This window comes from Lithobates pipiens, unplaced genomic scaffold (genome assembly GCF_037356315.1).
Source record: "Lithobates pipiens isolate NorthernLeopardFrog02 unplaced genomic scaffold, aLitPip1_a1.2 Scaffold_13, whole genome shotgun sequence".
Taxonomy (NCBI): Eukaryota; Metazoa; Chordata; class Amphibia; order Anura; family Ranidae; genus Lithobates; species Lithobates pipiens.
Window position 1 is genome coordinate 213,756,586 of NW_027507718.1, and position 17,100 is coordinate 213,773,685.

The window sequence follows — 17,100 nt, forward strand, 5'->3', positions numbered from 1 at the left end:
AGCGCCAACGCCAGCCATCGCCCGATAAATTGCCCGCGAAAAGCTGCATACGCCCCCCCCTGGGCCTTGGCACTATTTTCTTCAACTACGCCGGTCCCCGGTGCCAAAAAGGTTGGGGACCACTGCTCTATGGGCATTCCATCTCCCTGTTAAAGTCTATGGGCATTCCATTCTGTCATTCCTTTTAGTATGTCCCTCACAAGCACATACACTGTCCTATAGCTCTAGCTACATCTTCTCTGACACTTGCAGAGATACCCCTGCACGGAAATGCAGTTTCTACTTTCTTCTGGCGCATTGAGAGCAATGGTCTCCGGGAAAATGGCCACCACTGGCAGACACTAGTCGGTAGTGACAGATGCTTCCTCTAGCAGACAGAACATAGGGCGCGTGCGTGTGTGTCCTGGAAGAGCATTCATTGGCCGCTGTGGGTAGAGCGCATCTTCCTCTTCCCGTGTAACTTTCACTCTTTTCCCGGCGGAGAGATGCAGTGCCAGGCGGAGGAGAATGGGGAGCTCACCGATCAGAATACAGGAGTGGATTCCGTACTGGAGGACCTGGAGTATAAAAACTGTGAGATGGAAGGGATAGGGGACTCCGACATGGACTATGACAACCTGTCTGATCGCTATATTCCCTACAGGTACCGCTACACTGGAATAAAAGATCACATTACATTGGAGGACATTCTGACTGAATATTTACACTGGTCTTGGAAGATGTGATTTCGCTAATGCAGAAACATGGCAGGATTAGAGTTCACAATATATAGGGAGGGGTGGGTGGAGTGTGGAGGTAGATTGCATCTGTCAGTGTGGGCAGTAGGTGCAGGGTGTGTGAGAAGGACCTGTTGTGGGTGTTTGGTGTGAGAAGGACTGGCCGTGGGCTTTGGGTGGGAGAAGGACTGGCCGTGGGCTTTGGGTGGGAGAAGGACTGGCCGTGGGCAAGGATGAGCTCAGGCGTGTTCGCATGGACCACGTGCAGAGCCCGCCAAGAAGTCGGTGCTGCGCTAATCACAGGCAGTGAGACATTACCCCGATGTGTGGCTGCAGAGATCGGGCAACGTCTCACTGCCTGTGATCAGCGCAGTGCCGACTTCCTGGCGGGCTCTGCACGTGGTCCATGCGAACATGCCTGAGCTCATCCCTAGTCGTGGGCTTTGGGTGGGAGAAGGACCCGTTGGGGGGGGGGGGGGAGGGCTTTGGGTGGGAGAAGGACCCGTTGTTGGGGGGGGGGGAGGGCTTTGGGTGGGAGAAGGACCCGTTGTTTTGGGGGGGGGGAGGGCTTTGGGTGGGAGAAGGACCCGTTGTTTGGGGGGGGGGCGGGAGGGCTTTGGGTGGGAGAAGGACCCGTTGTTGGGGGGGGGGGGAGGGCGGGAGGGCTTTGGGTGGGAGAAGGACCCGTTGTTTGGGGGGTGGAGGGCTTTGGGTGGGAGAAGGACCCTGGGTGGGAGAAGGACCCGTTGTTGGGGGGGGGGGGGAGGGCTTTGGGTGGGAGAAGGACCCGTTGGGGGGGGGGGGGGGGCTTTGGGTGGGAGAAGGACCCGTTGTTGGGGGGGGGGGAGGGCTTTGGGTGGGAGAAGGACCCGTTGTTGGGGGGAGGGCTTTGGGTGGGAGAAGGACCCGTTGTTTGGTGGGGGGGGGGGAGGGCTTTGGGTGGGAGAAGGACCCGTTGTTTGGGGGGGGGGGAGGGCTTTGGGTGGGAGAAGGACCCGTTGTTTGGGGGGCTTTGGGTGGGAGAAGGACCCGTTGTTTGGGGGGGGGCTTTGGGTGGGAGAAGGACCCGTTGTTTTGGGGGGGTGGGAGAAGGACCCGTTGTTTGGGGGGGGGGCGGGAGGGCTTTGGGTGGGAGAAGGACCCGTTGTTGGGGGGGGGGGGAGGGCGGGAGGGCTTTGGGTGGGAGAAGGACCCGTTGTTTGGGGGGTGGAGGGCTTTGGGTGGGAGAAGGACCCTGGGTGGGAGAAGGACCCGTTGTTGGGGGGGGGGGGGGAGGGCTTTGGGTGGGAGAAGGACCCGTTGGGGGGGGGGGGGGCTTTGGGTGGGAGAAGGACCCGTTGTTGGGGGGGGGAAGGGCTTTGGGTGGGAGAAGGACCCGTTGTTGGGGGGAGGGCTTTGGGTGGGAGAAGGACCCGTTGTTTGGTGGGGGGGGGGGAGGGCTTTGGGTGGGAGAAGGACCCGTTGTTTGGGGGGGGGGGAGGGCTTTGGGTGGGAGAAGGACCCGTTGTTTGGGGGGCTTTGGGTGGGAGAAGGACCCGTTGTTTGGGGGGGGGCTTTGGGTGGGAGAAGGACCCGTTGTGGGCATTGGGTGGGATAGAAGCCTGCCTGTTAAGGTTGTGCACTGGCATTAGCGTCACGTTCTCCATACTTTAGAGTGAAGCTATATGTATGGAACATTAAGGTCCATGCGGAAATCCATCAATCCCCATTGTAACCAATGGCATCTACATTTAGTCACATGTTTGACACAGAATGGCCCAATCCCATATCAACTTCTCCTGTGTGTGTGTTTGTTCATATTCCAGATAAATATGTGAACAATGGAGGCTACTGAGACCTCCATTGACTTCCAAAATTTACTTCAAACATTTTGGTAAAATATCCTTTATTACATTTGTTTATTTTACTCAGCTTGTATATGTGTTCTTTTCTATTCACAGAGAGAGGAAAGAATGGGCAGATGTGACTCCTGTCCCTCAAGATGATGGACCAAACCCAGTTGTTCAGATTGTTTATAGTGAAAAATGTAAGTAGATAGTTTGGTTTGTCTGGGTTTACAATACAGCTATGTTTTTATATATAGAAAAAGGAAGACTTTGTGGCTTAGTTACCAAAAAATGCCTGATCAGTAAGTGCCTGGTGTACAAAGCCACCATTTAAATTCTAATGCACTTTTAATCATGTAAATAGTTGTGTGAGTTAGAAAATAAAGGATCATTGCAGAGAGAGGAATTTTAGTTTTTTAGGCAAGCTTAAAGAAGAACTCCAGCCTTTTCTCCCCAAAACAGATGAATTGTGCATGCAAATGAATCATAACCCCACTTTTAGCTTATGTGTAACTTACCTCCTTTAGCTGTATACAGCAGGTTTCTGTGTCTGAGCTGTCACTCCTTCTCCTGGCTGAATTTTAAAGTTCTCAGACTTCCTGCTTCCTTCCTTTACCAGTCCTGATACAAATGTCCCATCATCCTTTGAGCCTTTTTAGTTTCAGGCTGGGCTATGGGAGTCACTTGTAGCAGTTCTGGGAGTTGATGTGGGTGGGTCCTAGGATTATCGTGGATTTTTGGCCCTTCATATGGGTGATGAAAGGAAAGTATTGGAATTCAGCTCTCACCAATCACAATCCATTCCTCTCTACAGTGAACAGTGAGTGCTGTACAGCAGGGCATGTAACCTTACAAACCATCTATTGGACAAGAAATGTGCTATTCTATTTTTTTTTTTTTTTTTTTAAACTCGATTCATGATTTGAATTGAGGTGTGTGTTTTTTTTTTTTTTCTGAGATAGACACCGCGCCGGTCCTCAGGAGCTGTGGGCAGGAGTTTTTAGGTGAGGCCCTGGCTTCGGTCTAGTCCACGGCATCCGGCCTTCCCGAAATAGGCCGAGGCCGCGGCCTCACCTAAAAAACTCCTGTCCGTAGCTCCTCGGGACTGGCACGGTATCAGCACCAGTCCTGGTGGGGAAAAAATAAATAAAAAAATATAAATTTTCTGAAAATTTGAATCGATTTGACCTCTCAACTTGATTCAAGATTCAAATAGATTTTTATTTTTTTCCCCCAGCCATAGTGTGTGTGTATAGTGTTTGCACACACACAAAATTCAATTTAGTCACCCACAAATTATTGGTTGTTGTAAAGTATGTGAGTCACCAAACGCACACAAATTATTGTGAGCATAAACGCACGCTCCTTCTACACAATGTGTGAATGGGGCCTTGGATGCAAGGGATCCCTGCCATACTGGAATCATTGCAGTCTTAGGGCTTGTTTACATTATTGGTGTAAAAATGCATCACAACCACAAGGTTGTACCCCCAGCTGCTCCCCCTTTAGCGGAAGAGGCTGCAGCTGGGGGTGAACACATGCTATGACTGCGATACTTGTCTTCATGGCTGTGGTGGGAACTCTACCTCCTGTTGTGCTTGGTGGGCACTACTGCCTGCCAGACCCAACCAATTCTAGTGAATGGAGCCACACTGCAATTGCGCACCATGTGCATGTTTGCAGTGCAGTACTGCAGCATTTAGGGGGTTAAAATAGGTGATGAGGAGGTGATACAAATCCTTCTTACCGCCTGTCAAATGCTCTCTGAAGAGTGATTCGAATTCAGTCATCAAAAAAAGGGAAAACGTATCATACCTCCTTGTGTCATTCCTGTCTTGCAGCTTGCCAACGGATAATGGCCTACGGCAAGACTATAGAGGAAAGACTATGGGAGGTTATTTTGAAGGTGCTTTCTTCATATGTAAATGTATCAGTTCAGAGAGCTGGGGTTTGGGAGGGTGGGATCTGAGGGGTGGGATTCTCGCCGTTCATCACATTTAACTGGGCAGGACTGAATTCTAATTGTGATCCGTACAAACCTGCCCACCCAGCTTTCAGAACAGGCTGTGTATGAAAGGGTTTCCTATTTGAATAATGCTGCGATCTGAGAGGTGGGACTTGGGAGGTTTGGACTATTCCTATAGGTATGACTGGGCTGGACTGAATGTTAATTAGGATGTATTCAGTCCCACCCATCATCAGAGCTGTGAAGGAAGTTGCATCATTTGCACAGTCTCAAAGACTACATAGGGGAGGGGTTTAGGCTAGAGATTCAATCTCAGCTGTCGGGTGCTGCCACCGCCATCCTCGGTAAGGGAATCGGGAAGTAAAGCCTTGCGGCTTCACTTCCTGGTTTCCTACTGTGCATGCACGACTTGCACTGCACTATCCCACTGGTCCCTGTTGTTTTCTGGGACCCGTGTGTTTCCCAGAAGACAATGGGGGGGGGTGAGGGGGATGGGAGGTGGCGTAGATACCAGCGGGTGGCTCTGGTATCTATGCCCGGAAGTGAGAGCAAAATACCTGTATTAGACAAGTATCTGCTCCCCCCTGAAAGGTGCCAAATGTGACACCGGAGGGTGGGAGAAACCGGAAAAGCAGAAGTTCCTTTTTAATTTTTTTTTATATTTTTTTGGTGGAACTCCACGGTATATTAAAGCGGTATTAAATCCCATAACAAAAATGTATTCCATTGCTGCAGCTTAATAGTTCTTAGCTGCCATGGCTGCATTTATTTATTTTTTATTGTTGGGTTTTTTCCTCTTTTATTTATAATCTGGCCAGTAAGTCCATTATATTTCCAATCTCCTTTAAAATAGAGCTAAATCCATCAATATAACGGTTTCTCAAAACAGTTACATTTAGAAAATGCTGTTAATAACTGTCATCTTTTGCTCTCAACAGACCAGCTTGCAGTTACAAGGTTGAGACAAGCCATTTAACATAGACAGGTGCGCACAATGATCAGCTTTTATTTAACCACTTCGCGCCAGTAGGACGTCCAGGGACAGTTTCGGCTTTCAGTGGTTATATCTGAATGATGCCTGAGGCCACAGACGTCATTCAGATATCGGCATTTTCAGCCAGCGATTCCCTGCACCGTAAGAACGATCATAGCGATCATGTTCTGCCGCTTGATCGTTCTTACAGGTGGCGGGAGGGGACGTCCCCTCCCGCCGCCCTCCGGTGCTTCTACCGACTCACTGCTTCCATCGGTGAGTCGGTCACAGGATCCGCCGGCCCCTGGATGATACCATAGAGACTCTATGATCGTTCGGAGGCCGGGCGCGATGTTATGACGTCACGCCCGGCCTCTGCATTCAAAATAACGGCTCCACCTTGGCTGGGAAGCTGTAATCGTTTTTTTTATTTATTTTTTATTTTAGGCTTAGAGGTGAGATATGGGGTCTTATTGACCCCATATCTCACTGTAAATGGGTCCGATCATGCCATATTCCTATTACAAGGGATGTTTACCTTCCTTGTAATAGGAATAAAAGTAATCAAAAAAAATAAATGTCAAACTAAAAAAATTAAAAGTAAAATTAACAATAAAAAAATTAAAGCGCCCCTGTCCCCATGAGCTCGTACGCAGAAGCGAACGCATACGTAAGTCCCGCCCACATTTGAAAACGGTGTGCAAACCACACATGTGAGGTATCGCCGCGAACGTTAGAGCGAGAGCAATAATTCTAGCACTAGACCTCCTCTGTAACGCAAAACATGCAACCAGTAAAAATTTTTAAAACGTCTCCTGTGGGGATTTTTAAATACCAAAGTTTGGTGCCATTCCACGAGCACGTGACATGTTGGGTATCTATATTTACCTGGTGTATCTTCATCTATCGCATTATGCAAATGAATTGCGCTAACTTTACTTTTTTTATTTTTTTAAACCATGAAACTGTTTTTTTTTTTTTTTTTCAGAAAAAAACGCATTTGAAAAATTGCTGCGCAAATACCGTGCGAGATGATAAAAAGTTGCAACAACTGCCATTGTATTCTCTAGGGTCTTTGCTAAAAAAAAATATATAATGTTTGGGGGTTCTATGTAATTTTCTAGCAAAAAAATGATGAATTTTACATGTAGGAGAGAAATGTCAGAATTGGCCTGGATGCGAAGTGGTTAAAACCCTTATCCCAAAATGAAAAAACCCCCCAAAAAACTGCTGCTGTAACTGTCAGCCTTTTTCAGGCGCTAAAAATAGTGCCTGTATAGCGCCTGAAAAAAGCTGTTCCATGCACTCCAGTGTAAAAGCCCGAGGGCTTTCACACTGAAGCAGTGCGCTGGCAGGGCGTCGCAAATAGTCCTGCCAGCAGCTTCTTTGGGGCAGCGCTGCATTACCTCTGTCAAAACGCCACTCCAGCGATGTTTTGCATGCGGATTTAATCCCTTTTTGGCCGTTAGCAGGGTATTAAAACCACCCCGCTAGTGGTCTCTGTTGCTCCTCCATCCTGAGTGGAGACACCCCAAACCAGGAAGTGTTACTTATCAGATTACCAGGTGAAAATAACTAAACAAAAATAGTTACCACATTTTAAGGATTGGCAAACTGCAATGTCTTACATTTTTCGTTTTTGAGTTTAGTACTTCTTTAGGCCCCATACAAGCTGGGCATTTATCCCTGGTGCATGGGGCTCTGACACAGGTGCACTATCCAGCCCCACTGCCAGCAGCCTGTGAAACTCTGAGAGGCTGACAGCTGTTGCAGCTGGTTGATGCACCTAGTGCTACAAACATTTGGGGCAGTGGAAAAGGCTACATTTCTTTCCTTACCCCTGCTGTGGCCAGTTTCAAGCGCTCTGTCTATGGGAGGTCCTTCAGTGTTATCACATACAATCTTGGACTATTAAAATGGAATTGAACTCCACTGCATATATATATTTTTTTTTAATTGGGCTCCCAGGAGGTTTATTCCACAATGTCCTGCTGTGCACTGAATATTTGCACATTATGACAGACTTTCCTGTCGAACAAGGCCCTCCAGCTTTGTGCAGTCCATACTCCAGCTTGTTCGGGATGCTTCCATCTTCTCCCTGCCTACTTTCTGTGTTTCCTCTGTTCAACCACTTGAATGGTTGGGTGCAATGATTTCACTCTCATGCATGGGAGTCACTTCTTTACAGCACAGAGCGGTGCAGTAAATGTATTCTGAGCTACACACGTGCAACTCTGTGTACTTTACCAGGCAGGGAAAAGCATTTATGACAGAAGAGACCAATTATGGTCCCTTCTGTCATAAAAGCCCTGTCTGTCAGCATTTTTTTTTTTTTATACATTTAATTAAATGAGAGTTTACATCTACTTTACCAATGCATGGCAGGGAGCACCTTAGATCTGAGGCTGCAGAGGACCAGTCACACCTGCTGGAGCTATAAATAAGGTCGTCTTCTCTTTTTGAGCATTTAAGAATTTATCCCTTATAGTTTATGGGGGGGAGGGACATAAGGGTGAGAACATAGCAGATAATGTGACAATATTGACAGCCAATGTTATGTGAGAGACTGAGACAAGTTTTACCCATACGTTAGGCAAACTTGCTCCGTATATCTCACACAATGCCAGCTGTCAGTACAGCCATATTAGCTGCTATGTTCTCATGCAGTATTGGCTTTACCCAACAGTAGCTTGGGATTTCAGCGCCTGTGTCTTCACCTGAGATAGCCCTAAATCAGTGCAGGGGTCCTCTGTCAACTGAGGTGAGGTTGCCGTAGTACGTCTACCCCTTGACTAATTTGGCGCTATAAAAACTAACATGAATTCAGTTTGGTAAAAGGGGGGGAAAAAAGAAAAAGGTAAGGCAATTAAGGCTTTAATAAAATAAGGGTTAAATGTATTCCACATATGTTCCTTTTTATAAAGGCGCTAGAATCTTGTTTCTGGTACAAAGCACTTTTATTTGATGCTACAAACACAGCCAAATGTGTATATAAAAGAGAAGTATTGTAATTGTTTTTAGAATCATACTTGCCTAGGTGGAGCAGCATTGGGCCGATGCTGCGTCTGTTCCCCGTCAGCTTTAAGGCTAAGAAACAAGCGATCAAACACTGATGATCGCTCGGTTTTCAGAGCTCCCTGAGCAGAGAGCTGTCTGCTCTGCCCCTCCTCGCTCACTGGAGCACTGGGCTGTGGAGAGGGCTTTCTGAGAGGCTGAGCCTGATGTCGGTCCAGGCATGTGGGCAGATCCCGACCATATGGTCACGATCTTTCCCAAGCCTGGATCGTCTCTGACATCAGCCAACAGCAGGCTTTAGTCTGCTGAACATGGTTCACAGGAGTGCAGAACGAACTGCATTCCTGTGATCCACAGGAGAAGTACAGCCAAATGAGTTTTGGCTGTTCTTCTCCTCCTTCTTTTTTAATGTTTAAATACAAATGATTAACAAAAGGCCAAAATAAAAAAGTATTAAGGAAATAAAGGGTTTAACAAAAACTAGGGTTCACTAAAGGGGCTGCTTTATCCCTGTACAGCAACCATCTGAATACCAGCAGCCCCTTTCTGTTAAAACACACGACCTCCCTGCACACCAGAGGTCACCCCATCACCAAGTAAGACATCCAACACCCCCCCCCCCCTCTATTTAATTTTATGGGATGCAAATTGTAATATTTAGGGTTAGGACTCCCTGGGGCCCATGTGACCATACAACATACAGGAGGAGCCCTATGTGATGCTGATATGAAAAAATAAAATGTGGTCCCACAGGCTCCTTCAGCACACAACAGAAGGACACTGGACAGGATTCTGAGGTACATGTGTAAGGTACCTCTGGGACCCCTCAGTCAGCCAGCATACAGAAAACATCTACAGTAGTAGCTTTCATTCATAAATGAATGTGAAGCAGGAACTGAGCTGTCATACTGATGACTCATTCTTGCAAATTACACAGGGGGAATGTGGCTCTTCATGTGTAATCGTTGGAGCTCCATGATAGCTGGACGCTGTCCTTTTTATACAGAGTGGGTGGGTGGCACACTGACAGTGGAGTGACGTTTTTGTTTTTTGCACTGCACTTTCCGGGACTGCTAAGTTGACAACTGCTTTGTATATGGCGGGGAAAGGTCGTCGTCGTCGTGACACTTGTATAAGAAATTGGGGTTTAGTTGTCACTAGGACAGGAAGTTACGGACAACAATAAAAAGCATTGAGGTTGATTTACTAAAAGCTGGTGCAGCTGTGCATTGAAAACAATCAGCTTCTAACTTCAGCTTGTTCAATTAAGCTCCAGTTCAATTAGTTTCTGCGGAAACAGAACAAGGGTGCACACACCGCTTCAGGCAAAAGAATGGACACACCCGATCCAAGGTGCTAATCCCGGCTCATCACCGTAAGTGATATCAAGGAGAGAAGAAATTGATTGCACACTTGAATCCAAAGAATGCTGTTGAATTTTCTTGGTCATAAGCCAGACAAGTTTGCAAGGATAATTAGTTGATGCGTTTCACACAAAAGAACCGTGCTTGTTCATGAATAAGCACAGTTCTTTCACGTGAAACGTGTCAACGAATTATCCTTGCAAACTTTTCTGGATTATGACCAAGACAATTCAACAGCATTCTTTGGATTCTCGTGTGCAATTTTTTTCTCTTCCTAATTGATTTCTATGCTGAGCTGCACCAGATTTTGCACTCTCCGGTTTTCGTAATCAATCCCATTGTCTGAAGTTCTAACACCTCCATGTTCTGCTGCATATGTGTCCTTGGTTTATACTTGTGTCCTCATTGAGAAGATTTTCCACCACATCCTGCCCTGAGAGGAAATGAGGGGAATCATCCCAAAGGACACAGATGGCAATAAAAACCTTACAAGGACTCTAAACATTCACAGCTATATCCAAAACAAAATAACAATTTTGTCTGGAGTTGGGTTTTAAGGCATTTGTCACCCTAAAAAAAAAAAAAAAAATTTAATTGATCCTTTTCCTTAAAGCATGTTATACAGCACAGTGCTTGTGCTGTGGCATTTGCCCCCTTGTATCACCCAAAATACCTGGCTGATCCTGCAGGTTTCTGCCAAAAATGCTCTTCTATACTGTATTTCCGAACAGCGCTAACATGACCGGCCCTTCTCTTCCCCCCCCCCCCCCCCCCAACTGACGTCAGCGGGGGAGTCTCGGCCCCTCCTGCTGTACCTGTCGGACAGAACAGGCAGCAGCAGCCAGTCACGTGAGCGCAGGGCCGTGCTCAGAAATACAGTATAGAATGACATTTTTTTTTTTTTTTTTTTTAATAAAACCAATACACTGGAGACATTGCATTATGGAAGACAGGTGAGTGCCTGGAAATAACCAAGTGGGGTTACAATCACTTTAAACCTAAAATGAAACCAAACTGATAAATACACACTTGAAATGCATATATAGTTTCACTTGTCAAGGAATTTTGTAGTTTTATGCAATTTGCTTTTCAGTGGTGAGTACATTGTTATTTATAATATACAATTTGCTTTTCAGTTCGGGATGTTTACGATTATTTCCGTGCTGTACTTCAGCGAGATGAGAGAAGTGATAGAGCTTTTAAACTGACAGGTGATGCCATTGAGCTGAATGCTGCAAACTACACAGTATGGTGAGTAACAAATTGAAGCAGCATCTGGATAGCCTTGCATTGTCCCTATCATCATACATGGCTTAACAGTCTATTAGACTGGCACTGTGTTCTATAATGGTTGAATGAACATTTTGGATTTTTTATATATCAACAAAGGTGTTCTGTCATAACATAACTCTGAAGATGTGCAAACAGTGCGACTGTAGAGTGGGAAAAGCAAATAGAATTCTAGGATGCATCTCTAGGGGGATCCCCAGCAGCAGAAAGGAGGTCATGATTCCTCTAAATAGATTTTTAGTTAGACCTCATTTAGAATATTGTGTCCAGTTCTGGAGACCTCACTTACACAAAAATATTGATAAGCTAGAGAGAGTCCAGAGACCGGTAACAAAAATGGTGAAAAGTGTGGGGAATAAAACGTATAGGGAGAAACTTCTTTAGGAACTTAATATGTACTGTCTGGGGTTGGAAGGGAAAGGGGAGACATGATTGAAACCCTTTAAATACATCAAGGAGGTAAATTAGGTTCAGGAAGGCAGTTTTTTTTTTCAATATGAAACTAATATCAAGAACACAGGGACATGACCTCAAGCTATCTGGAGGAAAGTTCAAAATCATCTCAGAAATTATTTTACTGAAAGGGTAGTTAATGCTTGAAATAAACTTCCAGCAGAGGTAGTGAGTCAGTCAACAGTAAATGGCTTCAGACATGCTTGGGACAAACCTAGATCTATACTCAGACAAAAAAAGTTAACAAAAAAAAACAAGCAGACACTATGGATTTTTTTATATTTTTTTTGCCGTCACTTTTCTGTTTCTAAGATATAATGGAATAAATCTATGGGAAACTGAAAAGTAGAGTGTTGTGCTGCTGTACACCTCATATTCTCTCAAGTAAATCAATACAAAAAAGCTAAAAATTGGTGCAGCGCTCTAAATGGGGGACATAAATTAAATCAAATTAAGCATGCACAGATATTCATTTTTATTTTTTATTTAATTTTATTTAATTCATGCTCTGTTTAAAGTGCTGCAGCACCTTTTTTTTTTTTTTTTTTTTTTTTTATTGACTCAATCCAAAACTTTATATGGACTAATAAAAATGTGTTCCGTCATTCCTGTTTTAGGCATTACAGAAGAGTACTATTACAGTCATTGAAGAAGGATCTGCGTGAGGAAATGAACTATATCTCAGCAATTATTGAAGACCAGCCAAAAAATTACCAAGTCTGGTAAGAATGAAAACGTATAACTATGACCTCCTTTAGTGTACAGTGCACAGATGGTTTTAAAGAACTTTGTTGACCCTTGTGTATGTCTAGGCAAAAAAATATCTGTGAGATGTGCACATTTTTCCCCTGTGTGCTCCTAACTTTCTGTTTGAGCTGGTGACAGGCAGGGGCTGATCTGGGGGGGCAATGCACATTAGAAATAATGTGCTTCAATCATCCTAAAACCATATTATCCATGGTGTCGTGATGATTTGAAGCGCCAACACTACTAATTGCCCCGACAAATTGGCACAAACATTTTGGCAGTGCCCCTCCCGAGATTAGACTCTGGATCCACCCCTGGTGACGGGTTGCTTCTGCTAGACTAAAAACTGAAGCAGTATTGTCAGCTTTACCCGGTTCACTCCTGATGGACTTTGGAACACCCCTAAAGTCCATCAGGACTTCCCTTTTTCATATGATATGGGAATGAGGAAAAGTGGGTGTGTTCTGTAGCCCAGCAGATGAGAATGAAGGCAGGGTTGAAAACACTGCTTGGAACTTTAAGGCAGCAGAGACATAGAAGTTGATTTACTAAGACTGGACAGTGCAAAATTGGTGCAGCTCTGCATAGTAACCACCAGCTTCCAGGTGTTTTTGTGTGTGTGTTTTTTTAAATTTTTTTATGTTTTTTGTCCAAGCTTTATTGAACAAGCTGAAGTTAAAAGCTGATGGCTACCATGCACAGCTGCACCAGATATTGCACTTTACAGTAAATTTCCTTTTAGTAAATCAACCCCATTGTGTTATTGGATCAAACAGCAAGTTAGAAACTGACTGGATTTCTGGGCAATCGATAAGTATTTTTCTGTACTTGCTGTGTCTTTGAAGAGAGAAAGCATGGGAAAATGGGCATGTATTACAGGGGTGATTGGATTACAGGGCTGGCAAAACAAATTACAAATCTTTTTGCAGTTAAAGCGATCATAAAGGATTTAAAAAAAATAATAAACATGTATTTGCCTGCTCTGTGCAGTGGTCTTGCACAAAGCAGCCCCGATCCTCCTTCTTGGGTCTCCTGCTGGCGCTCTGGGCCTCCTCCCATTTGCCAGGTGCCCACATAGCAAGTGGTTTGCTATGGGGCGCTCATGCGTGCTCGCTTTTGAGCAGGGCTCTGTGTCCATAAGACACAGAAAGTGGGGCTAAGCCCCGCCTCACTGGCTGTGATTGACCGCAGCAGGAGTCAATGACTTCTGCTGCATCTCAGCTGATCAGGAGAAAAAGACCCGGGAGAGCCTTGGCTTTCACGCACATCACTGGATTGAGAGTGGTCATTGGATAAGTATTAGGGGGAGCTGCACACTGACGGTTATTTACCTTCATGCATAGAAAATATGAAGTTTAAAAAATCTTTCAGCCTTTACAACCACTTTAAGACTGTAAATATATTTCAATGGTGGTTTCAGCTGTTTGCTTGGAGTTTAGCCCAAAGATAAATATTGCAGGTTTTTTTTTTTTTTTTGTTTTTTTGTATAGTGTAGGGGAAGGGTTAGAACCTCTGCTGGCATTTTATTGTCGTCTGTTTCCCTGCTGGGATTTTTCCATGCAATGCCTGTCCATACAGATGCATGATGTGAATGGGAAAACTATTCAAATTAGGGGGAAATGTCACCTTTTAATAGCTGCCCTCACTGAAACTGCAAAGCTAAAATGCTGTTTTTTATTTTCCTTGCATGTCCCCCTTGGATCGACAGCGACTTTACTTCTAAGTGCACTTTCAGTGCAAAGTGGATTTTCCTTTAGTAAATAACCCCCACTGTCATCTACATCAACCAATAGAAACGCAAATAAAAAATAAAAAAATCAGTATACACTACACAATCCTATACCTGCAGTTGATCCAGGGGCAGGCAAGTCTTTCCATAACTATAGAAAAAAGGTTTGGATTTATGCTTTTTAAGTAATACTTTTTGTATCATTTTGACTTGATTTTTTTGGTTCTTGATGAAACAGGACAAAGAAAACAAACCCCATTGAACCATTGCAATGAAATGGATGTTAGTTTTTCTCAGTGACCTGTGGTTACTGCACATCAAAACTTTGCACTGTGTTGACAAATGAAGCCATAGGAACTCTAATGCTAAATATTTTACTCGTTAGGCACCACAGGAGAGTGCTGGTTGAGTTGCTCAAGGATCCAACAGAAGAGCTTGAGTTTATTGCAGACATCTTAAACCAGGATGCTAAAAACTACCATGCATGGCAGCACAGGCAATGGGTTATTCAGGTATTTCCATTCTTATGAGTACAACTCCTTTACTTGTAGAGTTCTGTGTAGAAGTTTTTTTTTTTTTTTTTAAGCTATAGCAAAGACGTGTAACAGATAAATGAAAGTGAATTGGTTTACCTGTTCATTTCTTGAACTTCAAAGTGCCATATAAAACAGAATACACTTTATGCTTGTGTGTTAGGTGACCTGTTCAGGCAAAAATTAATAATCAGTAATTCAGGAATTTCTAATCCTTGTGGGAAACTTTCTTTGCTATAGCTTTAGAACAGATTGGTTAAAGGGAGGAGACTGATGGCTACTAATAAAAAAAATAATACAAGTGTCCCTGGTTGGCAGAGTATCTTTATTTCCTTATGGCTTAATTTACTTAAGTTCCTTACAAATTGGTATTCCTGACATTTTCATTATGTGACAACAACGTTTTACAGTGGGGGGGGGGGGTTGGGTTGATCCCCTGCTGATTTTGTACACTTTCCCGCTGACAAATGATCAGTCTATCATTTTAATGGTAGGCTTATTTTAACAGTGAGAGATAGAATAACAACGAATTCCAAAAAGTTATAAATTGATTTGCAATTTAATGAGTGAAATAAGTATTTGATCTCCTATCAATCAGCAAGATTTCTGGCTCCCAGTTGTCTTCTATACAGGTATTAGGAGCACTCTCTTAAAGGGAGTGCTCCTAGTCTCAGCTTGTTGTCTATATAAAAGACACCTGTCCACAGAAGCAATCAGTCAGATTCCAATTTCTCCATCATGGCCAAGACCAAAGAGCTGTCCAAGGATATCATGCACAAGGCTTGAATGGGCTACAAGACTATCGCCAAGCAGCTGAAGTTTGCTAATGAACATCTGAATGCTTCAGAGGAGAACTGGGTGAAAGTGCTGTGGTCAGAGGAGACCAAAATTGAGCTCTTTGCCATCAACTCAACTTGCCATATTAGGAGGCGAAATGCTGCCTATGACACAAAGAACACCATCCCCGCCGTCAAACATTGAGGTGAAAACATTATGCTTTGGGGGTGTTTTTCTGCTAAGGGGACAGGACAATGTCGCCGCATCAAAGGGGTGATGGACAGGGCCATGTACCATCAAATCTTGGGCGAGAACCTCCTTCCCTTAGCCAGGGCATTGAAAATGGTTTGTGGATGGGTCATCCAGCATGCCAATGACCCAAAACACACTGCCAAGGCAACAAAGGAGTGGCTCAAGAAGAAGCAAATTAAGGTCGTGGCGTGGCCTAGCTAGTTTCCAGAGCTTAATCCCATAGAAAATATGTGGAAGGAGCTGAAGATTCAAGTTGCCAACCGTCGGCGTCAAAACCTTAATGACTTGGAGAGGATCTGCAAAGATGAGTGGGACAAAATCCCTCCTGAGATGTGTGCAAACCTGATGGCCAACTACGAGAAATGTCTGACCTCAGTACTTGGTGGCAAAACCTTTGTTGGTAATTACAAAGTAATGTAAATTTTACAAAGTAAGGGGTCAAATGCTTATTTCTCTCATTAAAATGCAAATCAATTTCTACCTTTTTTGAAATTTTGTTTTCTGGATTTTTTTGTTTATTCTGTCTGTCACTGTTTTAACTAAACCTACCATTAAAATTCTAGACTGATCCTTTGTCAGTGGGCAAACGTACAAAATCAGCAGGGGATCAAATACCTTTTTCCCCTCACTGTAGCTGGTATTTCCTTTAATTCCCTCATTCAGCATTTAGGTTTGTCAGTTGTAATTCGATTTAATAAAGGCAAAGAGCAGTGCACTGTAACCCAAGATAACACAAATCCTCTGTTCACTGACTGTAGGTTCTTGCTAAAAAAAAAAATTCCGTCTCTATGTTCCTTCACTAATTGTTGGTCATATACTGTACATCAAAAAAAGCTGCGCTATAAAATCATGATAATTAAACGTACAAATTGGAATTAATCAAGTAATACAATGATAATGTAAATGGCATACTATTGTATAACAGCTGCAATAAAGTGCATGAAAAGTATACAAAAATTGAAAAATAGAAATATAAAAATAGGAAAATATGGGGTTTGTGAAGATTAGAAGTGAATTCTTCAGGAATGTTCAAATTTTAATTATATAGGTAGTGAGCGTCCACCACCATTCAGGTTTCCCAATGACATCAGCACGTTGCTCTGCGCTACTCGTTTCATCACACATGACATTGGTCTTTCCTGAAGAGGATCACTTCTAATCTTGACAAACTTCATATTTTCCTATTTTTATTTTTCAATTTTTGTATACTTTTTTTTTTTTTTTTTTTTTTTTTTGCACTTTATTGCTGCTTTTGCACTTAGACTTATGCTGGCCATACACTATACAAAAAATCGGCCGAACCCATTTTTGAAAAAACAGACTTTCGGCTGTTAGAGAAAACTATATTGCCATCATGCAGTGACCAATAAATTATTCAGTGAACATAAATAATGAACAAAAAATTGATTAATTTTTTATTTATTTTTTTACATAACCAAACTTGTCCTTCATTTTTTGT

General features: G+C 43.8%; 1 protein-coding gene across 1 annotated transcript in view; it reads left to right on the forward strand.

Moving 5' to 3' along the window:
* The first annotated feature begins 406 nt into the window (after positions 1–406).
* The window catches only part of FNTA (farnesyltransferase, CAAX box, subunit alpha), a 32,191-nt gene continuing 15,497 nt past the window's right edge, over positions 407–17,100 (forward strand). Inside the window, exons 1-5 of the mRNA XM_077476188.1 lie at positions 407–643; positions 2,657–2,742; positions 10,997–11,111; positions 12,221–12,325; positions 14,465–14,591. Of these exons, the coding sequence (XP_077332314.1) occupies positions 486–643; positions 2,657–2,742; positions 10,997–11,111; positions 12,221–12,325; positions 14,465–14,591 (591 nt within the window). The 5' untranslated portion in view covers positions 407–485. The remainder of the gene's footprint in view (positions 644–2,656; positions 2,743–10,996; positions 11,112–12,220; positions 12,326–14,464; positions 14,592–17,100) is intronic.